Source organism: Hippoglossus hippoglossus, chromosome 18 (genome assembly GCF_009819705.1).
Source record: "Hippoglossus hippoglossus isolate fHipHip1 chromosome 18, fHipHip1.pri, whole genome shotgun sequence".
NCBI classification, from domain to species: domain Eukaryota; kingdom Metazoa; phylum Chordata; class Actinopteri; order Pleuronectiformes; family Pleuronectidae; genus Hippoglossus; species Hippoglossus hippoglossus.
This window is the reverse complement of record NC_047168.1, coordinates 14,591,202-14,615,678: the sequence shown is the minus strand read 5'-3', so window position 1 is coordinate 14,615,678 and position 24,477 is coordinate 14,591,202. Positions and strand designations below refer to the sequence as shown.

At 46.2% G+C, this 24,477-nt stretch overlaps 1 protein-coding gene and 2 long non-coding RNA genes across 3 annotated transcripts in view; 2 read left to right on the top strand and 1 right to left on the bottom strand.

Moving 5' to 3' along the window:
• Positions 1-10,009, top strand: part of tnfsf10l (TNF superfamily member 10, like) — a 48,417-nt gene extending 38,408 nt beyond the window's left edge. The window contains exons 3-7 of the mRNA XM_034569019.1: positions 6,355-6,391; positions 6,502-6,609; positions 9,011-9,177; positions 9,315-9,425; positions 9,511-10,009. Coding sequence (XP_034424910.1) covers positions 6,355-6,391; positions 6,502-6,609; positions 9,011-9,177; positions 9,315-9,425; positions 9,511-9,696 — 609 coding nt within the window. The 3' untranslated portion in view covers positions 9,697-10,009. The remainder of the gene's footprint in view (positions 1-6,354; positions 6,392-6,501; positions 6,610-9,010; positions 9,178-9,314; positions 9,426-9,510) is intronic.
• On the bottom strand, positions 1,633-12,327 carry LOC117751957. Its single transcript, XR_004611948.1, has 3 exons — positions 12,002-12,327; positions 5,974-5,978; positions 1,633-1,647 (listed from the first exon to the last, which is right to left on the bottom strand). It is a non-coding gene; the product is annotated as an uncharacterized LOC117751957 (long non-coding RNA).
• Positions 10,072-24,456, top strand: LOC117751958. The gene is made up of 3 exons (XR_004611949.1): positions 10,072-11,375; positions 12,830-12,832; positions 24,427-24,456. It is a non-coding gene; the product is annotated as an uncharacterized LOC117751958 (long non-coding RNA).
• Positions 24,457-24,477: the final 21 nt, after the last annotated feature.

Sequence of the window (24,477 nt, the reverse complement as noted above, 5' to 3'; positions counted from 1 at the left end):
CTTCTTCTCCCGTTTCCCATGATTGTCCGTCATCTCTCGCTCCCCGGGTTCCTGCCAGGGGTTTTTTCCTCCTGCATCACAGACTTCTGATTTTTGGCACCGACGTCTCGTTCACTCTCTTTTTGTTGGATCTGATTAAATATCTCAGCGAATCTTGGCTCTCTTACAACTTAAATACACATATTCGCGGTCCCCAGAGGATTTATCCCAGAGACTTGATCTGCAGCAGGATCTCACTAATTTGATTGAAATGTTTTGACAGCTTACGGATGGATTACATTCTATACATATATATATGCATGGTCCCCAGAGGATGCATCCTGGGGAATTATGCTGCAATTTCTATAGATATTCATGGTCCCCAAAGGGTCTCTTCTAGAGACTTTATCTGTGGCACCATCACAAGTTTCACACTTGAGTGAAATGTTTTGACAACTTTAGGATGGATTACAATTTATACAGATATGCGTGGTCCCCAGAGGATGTGTCCTGGAGCCTTATCCTGCAGCTCCACCACGAGCTTCTCACTTGTGGTGTTGAGTTAAATGTTTTTGACATTTTCTGGATGATTTGTCGTCGCCACTAAACCTCGAATCAAAGTCTGAGTTAATTATTAAACTTTGACCCGACATTAAGAGGCAGATTTGGCCATTGGCCACACAAACAGTTTTCCCGTCTCCAGCTTTTGTGCACGTGTTTGCGTTGGTTTTACTGGACCACATGACCCTGAAACCACCTCTACGTGCAAAGTGGACAACAGACACACACACACACACACACACACAGACACACACACACAGTGAGGACGGAGCAGCTCCTTACATCTAATTAGGGTTGATACGAGTTTTAAGCTCGGTACAAACAATCAAGTTGCCCCTCGAGATAAATGGAGATCGTGTCAACGCTCTGATCATTCGATTGGTCAGAATGTGAATTTTTCTTTCCGCTCGTGATTGGCCGTGATGTGAACACGCTACCCAGGTGGACACGCTGATGTTAGCTCTATAGCGTCTTTCAGAACTCAAACAATAAACACAACCGTCACATGGACCTTATTTTACACCTGTACACAAGACGTAGGTTGGAGGAGATACACATCTCCGGTGTGTGTCGGCTCTCCTGGACGCTGGGTGACAGTATTCAGTTGTGCTCGTGTGCTCAGGGAGATCTTCCACCGGGCTTTGCTGCACAGTATAACAGCAGAGTGTGTAACAGTGTAGGAAACACCTTGCTGAGAACACAGCTAGGAACACGGGAGTTGTTTTAGAGATCGACTAGAACCTCCGTTTTCCCAGCGTCTGATGCTTTTTGCATTTTGCAGATTCTTTCATAATCTTCAAGTTTCCCCAAACGCAAAGTTGCTGGAGTGCACCTTTTAAAGGCAAGACACACCAACTGGGACATTGGTATTTTGGGGAGGGGCTGAAACCTGAGGCTCGTAGACTCTCGTCGGAGCTGCAGGAGAAGGAATGTTTTAAAGATTTACTCGCACCATTTCATCTTATTCTCCCTGCGCTCTCCACTTGTACAGTAATCTTTCACTTTGTTCCCTCTGCTTCTCTTTTGTACGCTCTCTTTTTTTAGGGTCTTTTTGGCCAGACACACTATATGACATGAAGATCGGGCTATTTCTGTCTCCGCTTGTTGCTCCAAGAAGAGTGAAGGGCTCGATTTGTTGATGTTATTGCAGCTGGAAAGTGTTTTTAGACTTGTGGTGTTACAGACTGCCCTGAAGCCCGTAGACACACACACACACAAACACACACACACACACACACCGCTAAAAGGTGCCCTGGTATCAGTCTAGCCTACGTTCACACACACAAGGTCAAGCTGGCAGTGAACGTCAACGCTGGGGCTCGTCACATCAGCGGCTACGAGCTGATTTCCAGGAAACAGGATTGTTCTCTTCTATGGTGAACCAGCACGTGACCAGTCTCATTAAGGGCGAAGCCTCAAACACATAACTAACTTCCTATCGGCAGAGAGAAAGCCCAGAAGCCTTTGCTCCACATGGAGCAGGAGGATACGATTACAGGTTTACAGTATTTATTGCTTTAAAAAAAAAAAAAATAATTGCAGAGAGCTTCACCGAGCACTGTTGGTTTATGGGTTGTTTAGAGGTAAGGATCTGTTTTCCATCATGGTTTCATTTCAGGAACTTAAAGGGGTTTTCTCCTGCAGGAACATGTTTGTAGTCCCTGTGTTGTACGGACGACTTTGGCTCAGGGCGGGTCAGGGCGGGTCAGGCACTAACCAGAAGGTCGGAGGGTCCTCCACCCGGAACCCTAAATCCTCTGTAATTGGCCGTTCTGTCCAAGTGTCAAACCCCCGTGACGTCACTCATTGGTTTGCGAGTTGCCGTGTGGAAGCCTAGAGTTTGGCATGTCGTCCAGCGCCCATTAAACCAGAGGTAACCATATTAAGGGAAGCGAGGGGTGGAGCCTGAGTGAGCACCTGAGGTCACTGCACGCCCACGTAAACCTGCGACCTGCACCCATTGGACGGTATTAGCCCTTCCGAGTCTACGAGACAGGAAGGTATGTTGCACCAAATTTAGCTCCATTGGACAGATTTACTGGGGTCAAAGAGGGACACAGCTCCATGATTAATCCAGATGCATGTGTTTAATGTTATCAGGGGTCATCTAGGGGCCCCGGGGCCCGCATGCCATGCAGTCCTCACTGTGACCTCTCCAGGGTTTCGCTCTTTAAGGAGGAATCCTGACATAATAGGTGAATGTAATAGCAGGACTTATTTTGAATTAGGACCGAGTGAAGAGCGCTCTGAAAGCATCTTTCCAGGAATCTGTTCACCGCGACCTGGAGGCGAGCAGCGGAGGAGACGACTTATCGTACAGGATGTCGTGTACATTTGGGATTGAGACGTCTGACTCACTTGAGAGAACCTACATGTCCCCGACTGTTGAGGAAGTCGATTTTAGCCATCTGGACGAGCCCGGGGGCCGCGGCAGACTGGAAAGAAGACGGCTTCACTAAATCTCCCGTCCCTTTGCTGGAGCCAAATACTGCACAGCACTGTAGTCAGTAAAAATATCTTCAAAAGGACAAAGTTATGGGTCCAACTCTTAAAAACACTTCATATTAAACGGAGGATGGAGCTCTTAAAGTCTGACAAAGGCACAGAACTGGGTTGGGTCGTGGGAATAATTGACGTGGTCTTTTTTAAGAAAAACCAAAAACTCTAATCCAGATCCCAAGTCGTTAGCGTTGAGACGTGTAACATGCGAGGACATGATCCTCAACGCATCCAACAACAGACTCGTAAACTTAACACGACTCGCAGGCCGAGCTATAAAAACACAGGCACGTGAAACAGCTCAGAGGAAATGATAAAGGTAAAGAGGAGGTTTAGCTTCGACGCGTCACGTTGCAGCGTTCATTAATTCCAGCTCGTTTGCTGGGAGCTGTTAACGAACTCAACGCTTTAACAAAAATGAATTTCATACATATTCCTGTTGTCCTTCAATTCCTCTTTCAACCCTCTATTATTCCGATACTGATTCCAATATTTCCAATTGGAATCAGTATCGGAAAACTGTCACAAAGTGATGAGCAGATGATCAGGACATTCTCACATTTTAATTATTTAAGAAAAAGGCTTTATCATGAAAAAATGGATTTTAGAATGATCACTTTAATGTTTACGATGCAAAAAAGCAGAATTATGTTTAAATATGACCTAAAACAAAGTTTATTCTTATTCCAAGTTCTATATATTTGGTTGTATTTGTGTTTTCTTTTCATTTATATCCATTTATATTTTTGCTATTCTCTACAAATGAGCCATGACTGATAAATGGAATGAGGTCGTTACTATTTGATTATTGAAAAGGTTACTGTAAGTAAACTAAATCCTTTAATATGATGATGATGTATTTTAAAAGCTGGGTAACGACTTCAAGATGTAATCTTCTTGCCGTCTGCCGGAGACTTTAAAGTCCGTCGGTCTGTTTCTGAGTCACAGCTTGTTCCCCCCCCCACTTTGTCTGTGATGCTGACGATATCAGGAGCAGCAGTTTGTTCTCCTCCTCCGTGCAGTGATAAACACAAGGACCCGATTCAGCAGCTTCATTGTGCCGAGCTGAGTGGTTTCACATTTTCCTGGAAGTCTGATTCAGGAAACACTTTCTCAGAAATACGTCGCCCCGGCTACCGTAACAGTTACATCCACGGCGTTTTTAATTTAGTGTCCCTGCCGTTCGCTCGGAGACCTTTTGCCCCACGCGTATCAGGAGCTAACTACGCTGCGTTCGGGCGAGCGCTAAACACGAACCAGATGCAAACAGTGAGTAAGAAAACACTGTAAATGTAGTTCGACCCTACATGTCGGTGGAGTCGTGTCGAGTCTTAAACACACAGCTGCTCAGACGTCTCAGGGCACCGGCGTGAGCTTCCACTGCTGAGTGGAACATTTATTTTATGCATGCAGCCTCTACAGCTGATTTCACTCTTTAGTCATCCAATACTTTCCCATGTGAGCTTTTAGGCATTACAGACAGCCGCCTCGCAGCAACTGGAAACATGCTGCTGCTGAGTCACAGCGACACGAGGCCTGGACGCTCACAGTGGATCCGTGCATCCCATAAAAATCCCCCTGAGCTTTTTTTTAAAATTCTTGTTCAAATGCAGCCACATGCAGGGCAGCGAGTCTGTTGGCAATTTTCTCTCTCTCTCTCTTCAAGTGTGTGTGGTTGTGCGTGGGGGTAATTTTCTGCTCGCAGGACTCGAGGAACGCGAGGCCGACGGAGGCACGCTACGCCAGCTGAGAGGCGAGCTGGGCCCGGGCTCCAGACTTTAACTTATGGAGCTGTTAGTTCCCCCCCCTGTGGAGAATATAGGATACACTCAAAGTGGTGGAGGGGCCCCCCCACTCACGTTCACACACACACACACACATGCAGCAAAAACCCCAGAGCGATCACGTCCAATTTGTAAGTTGAATTGAGTGTTCGGCGCTCGAGAAGCAGACTCGACGCCAAGAACAACACCACAGTCGTAGCTGGATGACGTTTAAAAAACTGTGGTGGAATTAATCATTCAGGATTTGGTAGCGGTTCAAAAAATGTATGCGAGGGATTTACACCACTGGGGGCTCGGTGCCTTGCTTCAGGGCACTTTAGGCAAAGCACAGGCGATTAAACCTGGAACTACTTTTGGTTACAAAGTGGACAATGAGAATAATTAAGGAAAGAAAGAAAGGAAATGTAAATAAATAGATAAATGTCTGCATGTGAAGAACAGTTCATCTCATCGACTTCACACTTGACGTGAGTGTTGTTCATTCAATATCAATAAACTTTAATAAACAGGCGACGTTCAGGTTCTGAGTTCCACTGAACTTTGAATAAACAGGGGCACAGATCTTTCTGGGTTCAGCAGCAGGTCGTTTGCTCGCCACGGCTCAATCACTGCAGGTTTTTGACAAAGAAAATCTCCAACCAGCATCGCCACAAACCAAACAAACAACTGACAAGAGAGTGAGAGAGAGAGTGATCTGTGATGAAGAGACAAAGATTAAGGGATCGTGGAGAAACAGACAAGGGAGCAAAGATATATGTGGAGGTAGATGTGGAGTAAGAAAGCGACTGACGCTTGATTTACAAAGTGAGAAATAGAAAAACAAGGAGCGAGAGTCAGAGCAGAAACCACGAGCATGACATGAGTGTGAGAGTAGGTGAGTTACTGAGTGTGTGCATCTGTACGTGTGTGTGTGTGTGTGTGTGTGTGTGTGTGTGTGTGTGTGTACAGTATGTGGTCTATTTCCGTGTCTACATCTGGCCGACGTTTAAGAGGCCACTGGCTGGGAGCGAGGGATGACACAGAGGAGCGGGGGAAATGAAACAGAGACGGGACAGAGCTGCGACGCGGGAAAACATCTGAGGTTTCCAAAGGGCTGCGGGCGATTAACCCGAAAACGGATCGAAACCGACATTTACGACCTCGAACTGACTCAAACTTGCTCGTGCCGGTTAATTGGGTCGATACTTTGAGCTGTCAGGTTTAGGCTCTGTTCATCTCACAGCGGGGGGGGGGGGGGGACCTTGTACCGTGTTGTATTACCCTGATGTTGTTTTGAAGTCATATCGCCCGGTGCCACGTTTATATCTTATCTCAGTGATAATGGAAGGAGGCAGCGGTGAGGTGCGACCTCAGGACTTTAAAGTGTCTACATATGTACAACAACAACAGAGTGGTGCGATAACAATGCTCGTACAATACACAAGTACACAACACAAGTACACAACATCAACACGTTTGATGTTAATTATAATGTGGTTGGGTTCGTTTCTTCTCGTTTTGTTGACCTCTGTGTTTTCACATTTTCTCTCAGGTGACGGAGAACATCATCTCCAAACAAACCTTCATAGGTGAGCATCACACAGACAGACACACACACACACACACACACAATACAACCACAATACACACTCGTCTGAATCCCTGTCTCTGACATGCTGGCTCTCCCTCTCTCCCTCAGAGGCGAGAACGATGCCTCGCACCTTCAACAACTCGGGGACAAAGTTCATGACCTCGGTGGCCCAGAGGCCGTCGGCCCACTTGACCCTCAGGGACACCAGCTCTCAAGGTGAGACGTGTGTGTGTGTGTGTGTGTGTGTGTGTGTGTGTGTGTGTGTGTGTGTGTGTGTGTGTGTGTGTGTGATTCGTAAATAACTAATTGAAACTGAACTTTAGTTGGATCCATGTCCCAATCACTAACATGGAGGAGCATCGCTGATTAGATCTGTACAAAGGAGGTTATGTTTCAATCAGTTTTGTTTTCTCGTAAACTACACAACCGATTTCCGTGAAAGGGTGTGTGTGGGGGGGGGGGGGGGGGTGTGGCCTGACCAGAAGAAGAACCCATCAAATGTTTTCACTTTCTTTTTCACGTGGCGAGATTAGATGTTGACCGTGGCAGAGACGTGCGCTCAACCAGAGAAACTCGACACAGGAGAACGTACAGAGCGCCTCGGTTTGGACCTCAGGCACGAGCCGTCGCCCGGGGTAACTCACCAGGAGGAAGAAATCCCTTAATATGGAATATTACTTAAATGAAGCGAGGAAATCCCTTAGTAATTAATGTAAGGGCCGGCTGAGGATCGTGAGCAGCATTAGGACGTGAACTTCACGTCTCAGGGATCAGGGTTAGGGTTAGAAATCCCCCCTCATGTGCTGCAGGCGTTTCTCGACAGGAACGGCTCTCGTGAAGTGGACACAGGCCGAATCAGTGACACAGACATTCATTGGGCCGGCTTCGCTGATAAGAATAATCGAGGGCATGTGTGTTGTAAAAGTTGCAAAGCTCTGGATTGTGTTTTTCATGCGTGTGTGTGTGTGTGTGTCTGTGTTTGTGTGTGTGCGTTATCCAGACCGTATAATTTCATTTGAGAGCTGGCATGCAAGCGACAAGGCGCTGAGAACCTGGCAAAGGCTGCCTGATGTTAGTCCCATTTAATTGACAAAGGGCGAGCAGTGTGTGTGTGTGTGTGTGTGTGTGTGTGTGTGTGTGTGTGTGTGTGTGTGTGTGTGTGTGTGTGTGTGTGTGTGTGTGTGTGTGCGTGTGAGGTTCACACATTCAGCCTGGTTTTCTCAGAAGGAAGTAACAGAGAGAGGAAATTTGTGGGGTGGAATCTTTTGATGTTTCCTTTCTATTGACTCATCATCATACGAATGTGAAACAATAGCTTCACACACACACACACACACACACACAAAGAATATAAACACAACAATTCAAGCGATTACTGCACGACCGCAGCGATTAGAGTGCAACTTTTAAACTGTGTAGTTGCACCTGTGTTTGATGTGTTGCTCCTACGCAATAGACAAACACGCACGAGCGATGACAAAAGAGGAAAACAGACACACAACAAACACACTAAGGTTACGTAAACATGACCCGTTATCAAGAGTTGATATAATAAAGAATAAACCTTAAGATTCTATATAAATTAGGTAATAAAACGTACATTACGAGCAAAGGAAATATAACAATGAACTTTCTCAAGCTTTACACTTTGTGGATTCGGACATTAAAAGTTTTAAACTCCGTCTCCGAGCTTTTTGATTTAACCAGGACGTTAAAGTAAGTGACAGTTAATGCTGTGGGATCGTCCACCACTCCAACGTGCACAGTGTCTGTCTGCGGCATGTGGAGGAGACACTGGAACACACATGATATCCTTCATCCTGCGTCTCTCTGCAGAAACACTACACACTTCCACTCTTCACAGTTCATAGCCCACATGGTTCAGCAAACTGCTGTCATGACATTCAATAAAGACGTAGTTTCAGAGGTTATGACCGACATGTGCAAACATAACGGCCACATATTTTCTCTCCACACTTCCCCCCCCCCCAGTGTTAAAACTTTGTGTTCCTCACGAGGGCCGAACAGCCGCTGTAATCAAACGCTTGTCACGTTTACAATGACGGTTACGACGATGATGGGAGATTTTTTTTAAGACGTTGCTGGACTTTTATTAAAATTCGGGGCGAACGATGCGTTTCATTGCTCACTTCTGGCAGTTTGAAAACGAGCCTGAGAGGGAAACTGCTCCCGGGTCACATGCTGAAGTTTATCGCTGGAGAAGTTGTCTGCAGTATACTTTCATTTTAAGGCTTTATATACGAGCATCTGCTTACTTTTTATCGGAGTTTTAGGAGCCGTGCGGACGATGCGCTCGTTTATTTACTTATTTGAGATATGAAAAATAAGTCCAGGTTTATTTTAACAACTCTCCAGCGACACCCAGAGATATATTTTGAGGTTTCCCATCCATCCTGCTCTTGTGAACACGATAACTCAAGAGCGCCTTGAAGGAATATCTTCAAATTTGGTACCAATGTTCACTTGGATGTACAGATTGACTGATTTCAGTGGAGAAAGGTGAAAGGTCACATGCGGGTCTGGAAGCTTTTTTATCGGTAATTCTTGTTTCTCTGATCGTCCCTCATCAATGGTTTTTTTCCCTCTTCACCAACAGCGGGGTTCCCTCCGTACCCGATCCCCACGCCGGGTCTCCACCAGTCCTGTCGCCACGTCGTCCGCTCGTGGGCAAATCAGAGCTTCGGCGCTCACCTGCACAACATGACCCTGACCAATGGGAAGCTGCGAGTGCCTCAGGATGGGCGGTACTACCTGTACTCACAGGTGATCCACTAACTGACTTTACGGGAGCTGACAGATGCTGTTTGAAGTTATATTATTCTTTTAAACACAGATGCTTTGAATTGGCGACGTGACGCTGTGAGCATTTCATCATTAACGTTCCTGCCTCCCATCTCCAGGTGTATTTCCGTTACCCGTCCCCAGCAGCCGGTGACGGAGACCAGCGCAGCGTCAGCCACCAGCTGGTGCAGTGCGTCTACAAGAAGACCTCGTACCCGAGCCCCATACAGGTAGAGAGTAAACCCTTAACTCTAAACTATCGCTGAGTAGAAACCTTTCAGAACGGTTCTTACCTTCATCTCCTCTCGCCTCCAGCTGCTGAAGGGGGTTGGAACCAAGTGCTGGGCTCCGGACGCCGAGTACGCCCTGCACTCCGTCTACCAGGGAGGGCTGTTCGAGCTGAGGGCCGGCGACGAGCTCTTCGTCTCCGTCTCTTCCCCCACGATGGTCAACGCCGACGATTCCTCCAGCTACTTTGGCGCCTTCCGCCTGGACCTCTGAGAGGAAGGGAGACAACGAACAGAAGAGACGACGGATGGATAAACATGTGGGCTTGAGACAATGTGCTAGAGGCCTTTTGAATGATCCGCTGATTGGAAATAAAAGACACAAGTTGTGGGATGCGTGGGCCTGGATCTTGGATCTACGATGTTTGCATCAACAGATTCGATGAAGGATGGAAAGATTGACGAAGAGGAGGAGGGGGGGGGGGGGTGGGGGGGGGGGAAAATATAAATAGTTGATTTGTCTTCGTAACTCTCCGTGAAGAGAGACCCAACCGCCGAGAGCGAGAAACACACAGATACAGCTGCAATCACGTGAAAATAAATAAGGACATTGATTTATTGTGGATTTTCGAGGAGGGCGGTTTCCAATTTCTGCATTTGTTGAGAATCGCCCGAAACAATTCGCCCCCCCCCCGCCCCCCCCCCGCTGCTGCTGCCTGTATCGCAAATTAACACACGAACCCCCGACGCATCTCGCTCATCAACCGCCCTTTTCCGTGGGAAGCAATCGAACCCTGAGATTTGGATTGCAGACCGAAGAATGTACACACACTAAAGAACTCGACCCCCCCCCCCCCCCGCATCAAAGACGGGAGGAAAGACTGTAGCAGGAGAAAAATCAAATGATCAAACCAAAGCAAAATAAAATGTGGAATATATCTTTTTAAAGCGTGCCATGAGAGGACTGTACATACGTGAATGAACTGTGGTGATTTTTTTTTTAAAAACTAATTCTCATGTACCTTGACGGGACTTAAGAAAAAAAACCACTCGGGGGTTTTCGGAGGATTTCGGAGGAACACTAAAACTGTGGATTTTTAAAAAAGGATGAGAGGATGTCACGCTGCCTCTTTGAACTGCGAGGGGGGGGGGGGGGGGGGGGGGGAGTTTCTGCAAGGAAAGCAGAAAAGAAAACAAGGAGGAGGACGAGGGGGAAACGAGAATGAGGCCGGCAGAGGAAGATGAGAGAGAGAGAGAGAGAGAGAGAGAGAGAGGTATGCAGCCCGACCAGTCTGTGTTGTTGCAGTCCTCTCTCGCTCGTTCACTTCGCCTCGTGCACTTTCTCCTCTTTTGTTCCACAGAGAGAATTTTTCTAATCTATGTCGTCTTTCCTGTCGAACCTGTGAAGCTGCACTTTGCGTCATTTTGAGGATCAGTGACACAACGGAAACAGAAAAAAAACAACAAAGGTGTGAACAAGGTGACATTTACACGCAAATGGGTTCGTCGCACAAACACCGACAGCGGAGGGTTTATCTTTAGACGTGTAGGTCACGGTTGTTTCAACGGTATTTTTAAAGACTAGTGCGGATATTTTGCAAAACAAAAAAACTTTTCCTCTGGGTTTTGCGTCCACACGCAAATGACGTCTTAAGACACTAAAACAACAAACACTCTCCACAGGTATTCAACAGATGATTGATGTAGAGTTCAGCGCCACCTACTGGCCCAGCAGGATGTTTGAGCGTCATTTTTACATTCTTACGTGAACAGAGGTGACCACAGTATCAAGCCTTAAAGTTTCAACCACCAGTGCCTTTCAGAATGTGCTTTAACATCAAACTAACCATGGTGTGACCGCTGTAAACTTTATAAGTTAGTTAAACCCGTGGTCAGGTCGTATCTCCAGAAAACCCAAACAGCTGCTGACCCAGGACCCGCAGGTGTCTGCCCGTCACCTGGAAGCACTACGAGGCCCCAACACACCCATGTGCTGCCAACATGGAACATTAAGTCCCTCGGTTCGTCAGGCGAACGCAGGGGAGAGCAGATTTAGTACGAAGATGCACATGGAGAAGGGTTTGAAAGGAGAAGTTTATCTGCGGACATAAACCACACCGCCGCCGGCACACGCCTACTTTTTTTTTTTTTATCCTCCTCTGGCAGGCACACGTGAGCGCACATGTATGCACGCACGCACACAGCAGATAACACGCATCGTATCACACCACGTCCATCGTCATACATCAGCCAGTGTCATGTGTGGGGAGACAAATAAAATAGTAGTTGATGGTGATCGGTAGGAGGCGTGCAGGGAGTGTGTGTCTGTGTGTGTGAGAGTGTGTGCACTTTCAGTACATGTTTGTTCAAAGGGCTCGGTTCACACGGACAAAACCAGGTCAAACTAATCCACGCACACACACCTTTCATTGTTTGTGTACGAAACCTTCAATTTGGGGTTAATTCGTTTTTAATCAGGTGACATCCCGGCTAAGCCGATCCTCCACTCTCACCTGCGTGCGCTCACGTTACACCGTTTGTTGTGGAAGTTGTGAAAACACACACACACACACACACACACACACACCGTTTGTTTTTTATGCTCAACGAACAAAATTGAAGGCAAATTTTTCATTTTTGTATTTGATTGCTGTTTTAGCTGCTTTCTGTTAGCTCAAGTCGCTGGGTGGCGTCCACCTGCTCGTGTTTCTGCCGGGGCCTCCTCTCAGCCCGGCGACGCTGCGCCACTCGCTCCGAGCTCCACCGCGAACCCGGGGTCTTAATCTCTGTATTTTCCAGATCAACACTCGAACGGGCCTTTTTCCCTTTTCCTTTGCACTCCAACCCAAACAAACGGTTTGTTGAAACAGGTCCAGCGATGAGGGCGAAGCAGCGTAAACCCCTGGACCAGCGGGGAAACTCTGCAATGAATGTGTATGAGCAGTGTTTGAACTGGACAGGTGTGTAGCTGTGAATATGTGTAGCACATTGTTGCAAAGAAAATAAACAAATATCTGAACTCTTCTCGTGTGTGTGTGGTTTTATGACTTAGCTCGTACAGGAAGCAAGACTGTGTTTAAAGATGGACGCCATGATTTTATTTTGTAAAGGGTTTGATTCTAATGAAGTTTAGTGTTTGAACACTTTCTTCTACACGTCATTCGACCTCCAGCTTCAGTTCTCACTGTGCTGAAGCTGAAGCTGTAGCTGACTCCTGACCTTTGACCTCCCGGACACAGGAGCGAAGTGAACACCTCCAGGGATTGGATGGTTACTGCCCGACAGTTGGCAGCGCTTCTGTCGAGATTAAAAGTTTATTCGCAGGAAGTGAAAGCGCCTGCAGGTTGGTTAATTAATTGGTATCTGGCATCTAAATGGTTTCCATTTGCAGCAGCGTGCTGCGTGAGCCCGTCTCTCGTTGCCGTCGCGCTTCCTTTCTCCCTTTGAGGATAAATAAACAAGCCGTCCTTTGTTTTATGATCAAAAACAAAATGGAAACCATGCGGCCGCCCGCACAGTGTGGGGCCCTGTCATCCCAAATTATCTTTGCATTTGATAGCAGCTAAATCAAATTTCGAGTGTTTTCAAGTATAAAAGAGCGAACGCCATCATCTGACGGCAGACAGAGTGTTTGTCGCAGCTCGGGGGGGGGGGGGGGGGCGATGTGAAGCAGCATGAAGAGCTAATGGAAAACAACAGTTAGGATTTAATTCCTGAAGACAGCTTTGAGATCTAACAGCACAAATCACGCACGGCTGCAAAAAGCTTTGAGGGATGAACATTTGTGTATAAATGAGTCAAGTCGGAAAAAAGTGGTTCTGCCGTCGTTGTTTACTCTGGTGAGTCGGTCGTGATGGAGGAGGAGGAGGAAACGTGGCAGAAGAACGTGCACACTTTAGGGAATTGACTCGTGACAAGTCAGAAATCAAGTGGACAACCGCACGTCTCATTAATCTGTTGAAAACTCAAATCCAACTCCTCCGCTTCATTGACTGCGAAGGATTCTCTCCAGAGTTTCTTTTGTTCAGAGGAATTCCATCTGTATTCGGATGTAAATCATCCTCAAATTAAAGCTGAGTCTTCTTCACAAATCGCAGATTATTTACAAATACATTTTGCTGAAACAACAGAAATCGAATCAGTGCAGCCGAGTCTCAAATTCACAAGAAACCAGAAAGAAAATTCAAAAAAAACCCACATCAGCCGTTCGAGCCGGAATCAGACTCAGGACGTCCCACTAACCGCTGAGCCACCGTGCAGCGGCACAGAGGAAACCGGCACAGATCAAATTAGATTTATGCGAAAGCTGACGTGAAACAGGCTGCGGTTGTATGGATGTGAATTTATATACGTGCGTATACACAATCTGCTCTGAATCCAACACAAGGTCAATTTAATCAGATTTACCCTCAAACAAGGAAACACCACAGTCCACCGCTGTTGAACTTGGCAGATCACTTTGTGTAAGTGAATAATGCCGTGTGTAAAATAGACCGTCTGTAATTATATCCTGTGTGGGTCTGTTGCATGTGGTTTTGCACAGAAAACGCACAAAAGCCGATTTTGACGCCAGATCGGTTTCTCCAGAACGTTCAGTTCCAGTAGAGTCGGACACGTTGCATCGATCATTTGTTCCCCGTCAGACCTGGAGAGGGAAAGTGAGCTGGCACCTCGAAGGCCTGTGGGACAGAGGCCTCGGATGAATCAGCACCGGGACGGATTTCCAGCTGCGTCCAAGATCCACGCGTACGTATCAAAAGTGACGCGGCGTCCCGAACAATAATATATCTCTCATCAGGAGACCTCGTTCCAGGACGACTGTCCGGACGTCCAAAAAAGCAACCGCGTCTCTGGCGCTGCACGACGTGGAAAAACAGTATTGAGCAGGGGAAACAAGTTTCCTTCTGAATATTGGAGATAAACTCAGGTTTTTAATAACTTCTGAGTCTTTTTAACTGATCCACAGTTCAACAAATAGATTTTATTAAAAAATAAGACGTAGACGGCAAGTGCCTGACACCTGTATTCTCTCAACTGACCAGCAGGGGGCGACTCCACTGGTTTATGTCGTTACAGAGAGTTTTCGCGAACTAATCAAGTCACATTAAGCTTCAACCTATTAAACCTGCAGCTCTTCTCTAAACACGCCGGTGACTCCCCGTCCCCTCAGATCCACACGGTGCCGTCAGGTCACGTTTGTTTCGAAGCAGGTTTTAGTTTTAATGACGCAGCTTTGGCCTCACACACGTTTTTTGTAGGAGTCACGACTTTAATCCCACGTTTCGCTGCCTGGTTCCTGCTCTTACATCTGATCTGCTCCAACCCCCACGTGGCTCAGCGGCTCCTCCAGGTGCAGCTCCACCGACCGGACTCTCCGTGCTTCCACGTCAGCTCCGGGAAACACATCTGTGGGCTTATAAAATTAAAAATTACCATTAAAAATATGAAATTGATGCTCGTTAAATAGTATAATAATAATAAAAAACACTGTTTGTAGCTGCACAGTCAGATTTAGCTCATTGTCTGAAACGCAGCAGCTGATGAAGGGAAATGAAATCCAGACCTGCTGCTAATTGGATGAGTGCTGCTGTGCTCGTGAGGACCTTTGAGTTTAAACCCTTCACAGAAGTGAGGAGAGAAAACCTGCTCTTACTTTGGAGGAGTGTAACTGGGAGGTTTATGGATTTTAATATAAATAGAGATAAAAGATTAACTCAAGTACAGTTTGATGGTTTTTTATTAAACTTTCCATCCTCACAACATGAAATCCAGTAGAATACTCGAATCGCAGGTATCAGAAGTTTCATCAGTTGCTTTACTCGCAGCAGCAGCTTCACGTGAACTCATCACCGGTTCAGATCTGAGCATGAACGTGTCGTCTGGAGGAGGAAGCTCCTTCCACGCTTCCTCCTCCTCGGCCGATAAGAGGCTGTGAAATGAGAGATTTTACAGCACATTTTTCAAAATCTGCCGGAGAAGCTGACATATTGTTTTCATAAATTAAACTGAACTCCGTCGTGCTTTGGCTTTTGTATTTTTCCAAAATATCCCAATCGACAGAAAAGCCCTGAAACAACTTGAGCAGCTAATCTGCTCGTATGCAGCTGTGACGGAGCACAGATGAGACACAGACGCACTGTATGTGTGGTTTTCACTTTACGGACCGGCGCTCCCTGAAGCTGCTGGAACAATAACCAGCGTGTTTTTTATTTAACTCTCCGGGTCAGGAGGTTAATCAGGACCCGAGCCTCACCTTCACTTCGAGTTTGACGCCACATTCGTAGAGGATTCTGTTATTTTTAAGCTATGGGCGATAATTGCAGAGGCTGCGTGTGATTTGAACCTCGTGTGGATCCAACGTGTCTGTCGTCTGTCCAGTGAAGACTCCAGCACTTTAATGTGGAGGTTCCCTGGTGACGCTGATCCTGTGCAAACTCAACTCTCTCTCACTGTAGTTGGAACTTGTCTCGATTCGATAGAGCAGGTTCATACTGCAGGAGAGGAAACTTTTGTTTCCGAAACCGACCCGAGCCTGATGTTGTCCCTGATCCCAGCATTAAAAAAATCCCGTAGAAAGTCCAGCTAACGTGACTGAACACAAATATCATTAAAACAGTTATTGTCCGAACCAGTAAGGACCCACTGGGACCAGTCGGGCGCACACACAACCTGAAGACAGGACCACGGCTGTCCCCTGCGTCGAGGCAGAAACACAGCAAGAGCTTCTCCTTGGTGAAATATAGTTTCCACTTGACGCACACATGATGTAGATAAAAGTGACAGTGAAGTATATATAAATTCACGGCAGGCCCTTGGCCTCGATAACACCTGTTGCCAATACATCAATTTATACGACTCACCCAGGTGCTGGTATAAAGAATTTTATTTCAAGTCAAATGGGGCCTTTAAAATGAGTGATGGGCATCTAACAGGCGGATGATTCAATGGTCCGTCCGTCTACCACACGTTTCCTTTCGCTGCCTCTTATCTCCTCTGCTCCATAAAGAATCCAGCGTGGATCCACGGAGACGAGAGACGAGCCGTTTGTCCTTCAAGAGACATTTGAGTTTCAGGAACTCGTCGAAAAGGAAAAAGCTGAAACAGGAGGAATCGACCGGTTTCTCAAATTGTTCGGTTCTGAGAACGTCTCCGTCAGCTGCAGCAAAACTCCTCCGAGAGCAAGAACTTCCACCGAATGCTTTTGTTCCTGCGACTCATCCAGTTCAGCGTCTTTGAAGCTGTAATGAGATGTGAGATTTGCCTTTTTCATCAACGTGAACAAGTCCAAACATCTCGTCTCAACGGTACCTGACGTGTAGCTCTGATTCGCCCAGAGCTGCTCGTTTGTCTCGTATCTGACTCGAAGGCCGTCAACAATCCAGAGGTTCCCCCCCCCCCCCGCCCCGAAGGTCAGGGTTAAGCAAGGACTATTATGTCAGCTTAGTTTGAGGCAAACATTCAATTTACGTTAGCTGTGGTTAAACCTAACGTCTTGCTGATGTTTTCAGGCCAATCAGCACAAACCAGATCCGTGCGCTCCTCTCAGATCGTGAAGTGAAAGCCACATGAAGGAGAGAAAACTATTCCAGTGACGTCAGAGTGAAGAAGAAGCTGAAGAAGAAGAAGGTCCATCAATGTGCAAGTCGTGCACATTGATGGACCAACGCAGAGAGCGTCTGTGGTCAGAAATGAGAAGAATGTTCAGTTCGTCTGCTCCGGGCGAAGAAGGGATGAGAATGTGTCCGTTGAAAGAAGAGCGCGAGGACGTTTCCTAATGGAGGAGATGAAGATTCATCCATGACACCATCAGACGACGAGGACAGTCGGTGGAATCATCGGCCTCCTCTTCGTCTCACAGGTCAGCGGCAGGAGGGTTTCGCAGGAAGCTGAAATTTTGCTTGTTAAGTTTTCACTTAAGTGGAAAAAAGCGGTTGTGAAAACGTGTGAGAAGTAAAGAAAGCAGCGGAGTTACAGCTTCACAGAGCAGCTGGTGTGTGGAGCAGATGCTGGGACACACACAAACAACCAGGGTGTATCATTTAATCTGCTTTTACCATTTAGATTTTAATTTTACCACGTTCATTTTGAAATTAAAGATTAAAAACACAAGAACAATCCTGACCTGTCGCCTGCAGACACTTTGAATACGACTTTATTTAAAAGAGTCGAGACGAACGTTTAGATAAATGAGGCCACGGCTCATTTTTTAACACTTTATCATCTTCCCCCGACCCACTGTGTTTTCATAAGAGCGTTAACAAAAGAGCTATTGGTTATTTTAACCTGCTCCGCTCATACAGCACCACCCTTCCTGACCGCGCACACACACACACACACACACACACACACACACACACACACACACACACACACACACACACACACACACACACACACACACACACACACACACCTACATGCAACTGTTATCTTCATATCAGCATTCTCCTGATCTCACACTGCACTTTCCCTGTGACTCCATTTCTCTCTCTCTCTCACACACACACACACACACACACACACACACACACACACACACACACACACACACACACACACACACACACACACACACACACACACACACACACACACACACACACACACACACACACACACACACACACACACACACATCCATCACAACGCTGCCGCACACCCTTCATATCAGCAGTGCTCCCTGCGTCTCCTGTATTATTACCCAACATGCTCTCTGTTTTCCTTAGACCCAGCCAGGAAATGAGTTTCATAAAGCACACACACACACACACACGCAGAAAACCCAAAACATCCTGAAGAGACTAAGTGGGGCCAGACGAGCGCTCGACCTGACACACACACACACACACACACACACACACACACACACACACACACACACACACACACACACACACACACACACACACACACACACACACACACACACACACACACACACACACACACACACACACACACTTTTTGAAGAACAATACTCCTGTTTCAACCCCTCTGCCCCGACTACCGGCCATTGGAAGTGGGACTTTCAGGGCGGGTGGGAGTGGTGCAGTCCGAACACCGCGCCGGGCACCGAAACAATGCCGTTATTCCTGCAGCGGAGCAACAACCAGCACCGGGGGCCTTTGATAAGGTCTTTACAAGCCGCCCATGCTCGGCTCGCAGGGTTTGTCGCAGGAAGCCGAAGAGGAAACTGCCCGTGGAGAGTCGAGGAGCCGTGCGTCTCCAGGACGTCGCCTTTTCACATGGGTGAAGGTTTGTGCTCGAGATGAAACGTTACAGGTGGAAAACAACTGGTTGGGATGAGGGCGCGTGGAGGAGGCCGTCGGTCCGAGGACGTTACAGAGAAATCTCAACAGAAATGTTCCCCAAACTCAGGAAAATGGGAATTTGGTGTAAACAAGGTGATTTTCAGGCCAAAGCTAATTCCTCCCTGAAACCAGCAGCTTGATTGAAGTGAGTCTGATGTGTGAGTGTGAACAAGGAGAAAGTTTCCTCCTTGAAGAGTGAAGCTGAACTGTACATCAGTTAAAAACACTCAGAAGTTATTAACAACCAGAGTTTATCTCCAATATTCAGCAGGAAACTGTTAAAACATGAAAACAGTGAACAGGTGAGCATCTCCGTTTCCGTGGAGACCAAAAGAAAAGTGACTTCTGGACTTTTTTCCAAAACACATCATCAAGCGAATGCTAATGTTGAACAAATCTGTTCTTTATTCATGAGGCTTTAATATGTCACTTTTATCGTATAGTTTTTTGTGTTGCCTCCAAATCAAACAAGTTTAAATCACTTAATACGTTTGATAAAATGTAGAAACGTCGAGGGAGATTTTCTTTTTTAAACCAACATCAGATGAGTCGGACGAAAGCGACGGCGATTCGAGCAACGCTCTCGTCGGTCGGACACTCGATAAATCAACGACAAGTTCAATAATCCTTCGTCAAGAATCAACCGGAGTCCACGTGAATAAAACCGACATCTGCAGGCTGTTCTGGAAACACTCAAACACGTCCCGACGTCGAATGGGATCAATATGTGGGTTCATGTAAAGTTTCTGCGGCCGGACGTCGGTGTAAAAATAAACCTGTGGTCGATAGCGATCTGGGCCACGCCGAGAGAAAATATGGGAAAAATATGGAAAACAAACAAGTTGGAAGAAATCGAGTTTGTTTCAGATTCTTCTGGGCGATTTTTTAGACAGTTATTATATTAGAAAATGTGGGTTGAGTTCAAAAATGTAAATGGATGCAGGGAAACGTGGTGAAGGCGAGTTTTCTTCACAGGAGACGGGCGAGAGACGGATTCGGCCCAAAATGGAAATAAAGTCCACCGGTCGTTACTGTAATGGAATACTGCTGTAAACTCAACACAGTCAGGAGCAGTGAAGCAGCAGATATAAGTACAGTCGTACATGTGTGTGGTACTGCAGTAAACTGTACTCAGACCACAGTACCTCGTGGGTAAAGTGGGAACACGTCCACTGACTCTGCTTTAGTGTGAGATGCATTATTGTTTTTAAAAGGGGGGGGGGGGGTCGTAAAAATAGAAACACGAGTAAAAGTAACACAACAAAAAAACACACCAGGAAATATAAAATATGTAGAATTCTTACAAATGTCCACGTGTACAAAAGAATCAAAACGGCTGTAATTTATCAAAGATCATCCGCTAAATTTAACGAGAACATGTTTAAGTTCTACGCTTGGCAACAGGAGGCTGAAACGACCCCCCCCCTGGTTCCCTTTTGCCTGGGACCCTCAAAGTCCCTCGAAAAGCTTCAGCACACACATGAAGACACGTCAACATTCCACGGATAAATATAAAGATTTACTGCAGCTGGATCTGATCAAACCGTGCAGATGTTTCTGTTTGACTGGCCACAATGTTTCAAATGTAAGTTTCATATTCGGTCAAGATTCGATCGTATTCGTGATCTTATCGTCTGGTGAAATCTTTTAGATGTTCACCATGTTGCAGAATAAAAAAAAAAATATTAACACAGATGTTTCCCATCACATCTGTACATGAATAGAATCGTTGTTGTTGTCATGGTGACGTCTGTGTTTACCTGAGATCTGCAGTGAAACACATTTCATCTAAATTAAAGCACATAAACATTTATTTATTTACCTGGACGGTCGCAGCTGCAGTTTGAACTCGTCTCAGTCAGAAAGAATCTGTCGAGTTTCATCTGTGGAGCAGCAAAGTGACATGAGGAAGAAATACTCTGATGACAGCAGCTGCACCACACTGCAGTTAAATAATACTGTAATACACAAAGTCTTTAAAACTACAATTTAACACAAACAACACTTTAATGTTGCAGCTGGAGACGATGGAACCATTTGAATTATTCAACACATTTCTTTGCCTCTGGGGATCAATAAAGTTTTATCTTAAGCTACGTCAATAATACCATTTATTTTCTGATGTTGTTTTCCTATGATTATAGTTCAATAAGTCAAATAAGGTGCAGAAATGGAAATACTTGAGTAAAAGCAAAACAAATTACAAGTATTTGGGTAAATGTACTTTTTCTTCTACTCTGAAATGAGCAAGTGCACAAACTTTTCACCGTAAAAACAAAACCATTCAATGTTTTAAAAGCTTTTCATTGTTCAGATGAACTTATTTGATTTTTCCTGTGATAAACCAGTTTAAATAAAAGTTGCTAAGCTCCAGTTGAAGTCTTGGTTTTCTTACCGAGCAGAAGAAGAAGTGAAGTCAGATTCAGATTCTTAGTGAAAACATGTTAAAAATGAATCTGGTTCAAACTGCTGCAGCTTCATGATCCTGACGGACACCTGAGCCTCCAGGGGGCAGATGTAACTGAGTACTTTTACTCCATTACTCCACTCAAGCACATGTGTTACAGATTCAGATCATATTTCTAAAAGTAATCAGTAATGAGAGGGGAACTGTCCTCTGGACCAATCAGAGCGGGCAGGTAATCAGAGTGACTCCGCCTCCTGCAGCAGCGTCAGTAGGAAACACCTGAAAAGGATTCAGATTAATGAGGTAATAGGTTACACTCTGAAAGTACTTTTACTTTGTAATACTTTACGTGTATTTAAAACCAAGTTCTCACTTTTACTCAAGTAGAAAAGTTAATGTGGTACTTTTAAGTGAAGTCAAATGTTTCAGTTCTTCCTCTGTGATATTAAAAACAATGTCCACATCTGGATAAAGTAGAAGTTAAGCTGTGACTGTGTGTACAGTTCATTTTAATACATGTATATAAAAACTGGATTGACACTCAGTTGAGTTCATTCTCCACATAAACCACATTCAAATTCACTGGATCCAGATTTTGTATTTGGATCTGCATCAAGTTGCCCACATTCATAAATATAGAATCAAATCAAAGGCTCATTCAGATTTCGGGGTTTGAAACTTTGGTGCAGATTCTTTTTGGCAAAGACGCCGAATGTCACTGGGGCAGAAAAACACAGAAATGCAAAACATGACAAAATAATTCATAGCGAAAGCCGCATTAAACAAATGTAACGTTAAACCGAAGTTTGGAAAAAACCTGCGATGGGACTTGGGCCCCGTTTCTATAAAAAGCCGATATCGACGCCCGGGTTCGGCTGCTACGAAAATACCAGGCCAATCAACGTGGTCGATCCATGGGGGGGGGGGGGGGTAAACGAAAGCTGCTGCGACAGACTGGCTGTGGTGGAGCGTGTTAAATATCGGGCACATGTTCCACTCAGTTACTCAAAGTGCCCGTTCTGGGCAGGAATCAGATCTGGGGGCGTAAACTGGCTCCAACTTCAGGACTTCAAGGAATTTTCCTTTATCCACGGAGAATAAATTACAACCAGTCAAACGCCGAGCTGGAGGAAAACCAATCTGATTACGAGCACGGGTCCATTCTGTCTTTGTGTGTTCTGGAGATTCAGAGATAGTCGTCCACGCGCTGACCTCAGCATCCGACCCCCGAGACCAGCACGTGACGTTTCCGGGGGTCACACCGGAAACCGCCGCGGAGAAACAGGGATTCATGTGGGACTGGTTCCCTTCCAGATCAGTCCCAGAGCTCGGTATGCGACGGCCTGTTTCCGTTTCCGACTTCTCTGGATCCAATCAGGCTCCTCTCACTTCTTTCAACGCAGGAGTTTGTGATCATTTCGCCGTGTGAGCTCTTAAAGCTAAAGCGGTGCACGTGTTTGCACTTCAACCAGGGAAAGATTTATTCTGATTAACCACCAGAAGAAAAACACCGGCTCGTAACCGTTGGTTCCATTCAGGGATTTCCACTTCTACCTGGAGCTTGTCCGTCTCACTCAACACTTCCTGACGCTGAGTTCAGGACGGGTTCAGACTGTTTGATTGCTCCACTGAGAGAGATCCCGTCTCTGACTCTCGAACACGTTGACGTGACTTGTCAACCGGATCTCGGAGCCCATCGGCTATCGTCTGCGGTGGTTTAGACTTTGGGGGCAACCGACGATATGTTGGGGCTTCCGGTGTTGACAGCGTCTCAGCGAACCAAGAGTGAGTCTTTCGTTCGACTAGCAGGGACAGAAAAACACCGGTTGTTGTCCCCAGAGTCTAAACCATCGTCAGACGATAGCCGATGGGCTCAGAGATCAGATGACAAGTCACGTCAACGTGTTCAAGAGTCTGGACCTTTCACATACGAACAGAAGTTCAGAGAAGGGATCTGTCTCAGGGGACCACGACTAACGAGTAATCAAATAGTCTGAACCCTTTCTGAACTCAGTGTAAGGAAGTGTAGGGGGGGGGGGGACACAACATGGATCCGTTTCGGGAGCTTGAAAACTCCGGAGTAGTGTGAACTATGAACTTCAAGATATTAATCTGGATCCTTCTGACAGTTGTTACAGAGAAAGGACTAAAAATACAGTCCATTAAATTAATGAAATCCATGTAATCAGATTACTTGGATGCTCTCATGCTGCCACAGTCGTTACCGGCCGTGAGGGAACCGTCACCAGTTGACCCAGTTCGTCGTGTGGCTCGTCAGCGCGACGAGGTAAACACCAGTGGACGGTTCAGTCAGATCACTGAGCCGTCACATGAGGAGACAACGAGCTGCGACTGAAGCTGTGGGAACCTCCACCTCGGAACCTCAGGTGAGGCCAAGAGGGCAGAGACGCTGCACCGCCGAGCGGATTGGATTGCATTCCTTGAAACACAATTACACACACACACAAACACACACACACTACACAAGCAGTGCTCCCCCTTAAATATTTGCTGGCTTTGTCTTGCCCTCAGGAAAATGCACTCACACACAAAAACACGTCATCTCTTTGCATGTTTCCTTGTTCGTCCTGCTTCTCCAACACACACACACACACACACACACACACACACACACACACACACACACACACACACACACACACACACACACACACACACACACACACACACACACACACACACACACACACACACACACACACACACACGAGAGGTTTGACACTACAGGGTGTACGGTGACACCTTGAATTGGCCGATTACCACATCCAAATGTTTTCGCTGCGTTGTAATGTGCACCGGGACAATGGCAGGCCTGGGAACGGGGTGAGACAAGTGAGGTAAAGTGTCTCCGGACGACGAGGGGACGGAAATAAAAGAGACAGAAAAAAGAAAGAGAGAATCAAACGGGTTATTAAAAGAAGAAAGAGAAGAATGAAAAACACTGACCTCATCAGGACCAGTTTGCCTCATAGGGACCAAAACCTGGTGCTAATGAGGCTTAACAGCATTTCTGGGCTCCTGGTTAAGGTTTGGGTTAAGTTAAGTTCCAGTGAGAGTGTGTGTGTGTGTGTGTGTCTGTGTGTAGTTGAGGTGTGAGATGCCACAAGCAGCTCAGTAACTCGAGCTCCATGTGAAGTCTCAGTCACAGGAACTGAGCTCCAGAATAAACTGAGTCATTACTAAGCAGCTACACTGATGCTCATATTCCCAACGCACACACACAAACACGCGCACACACACACACACAAGCACACGCAAGCACAAGCACACACACACACACACACACACACAGCAAGGTTAATTCAGTGACACACAC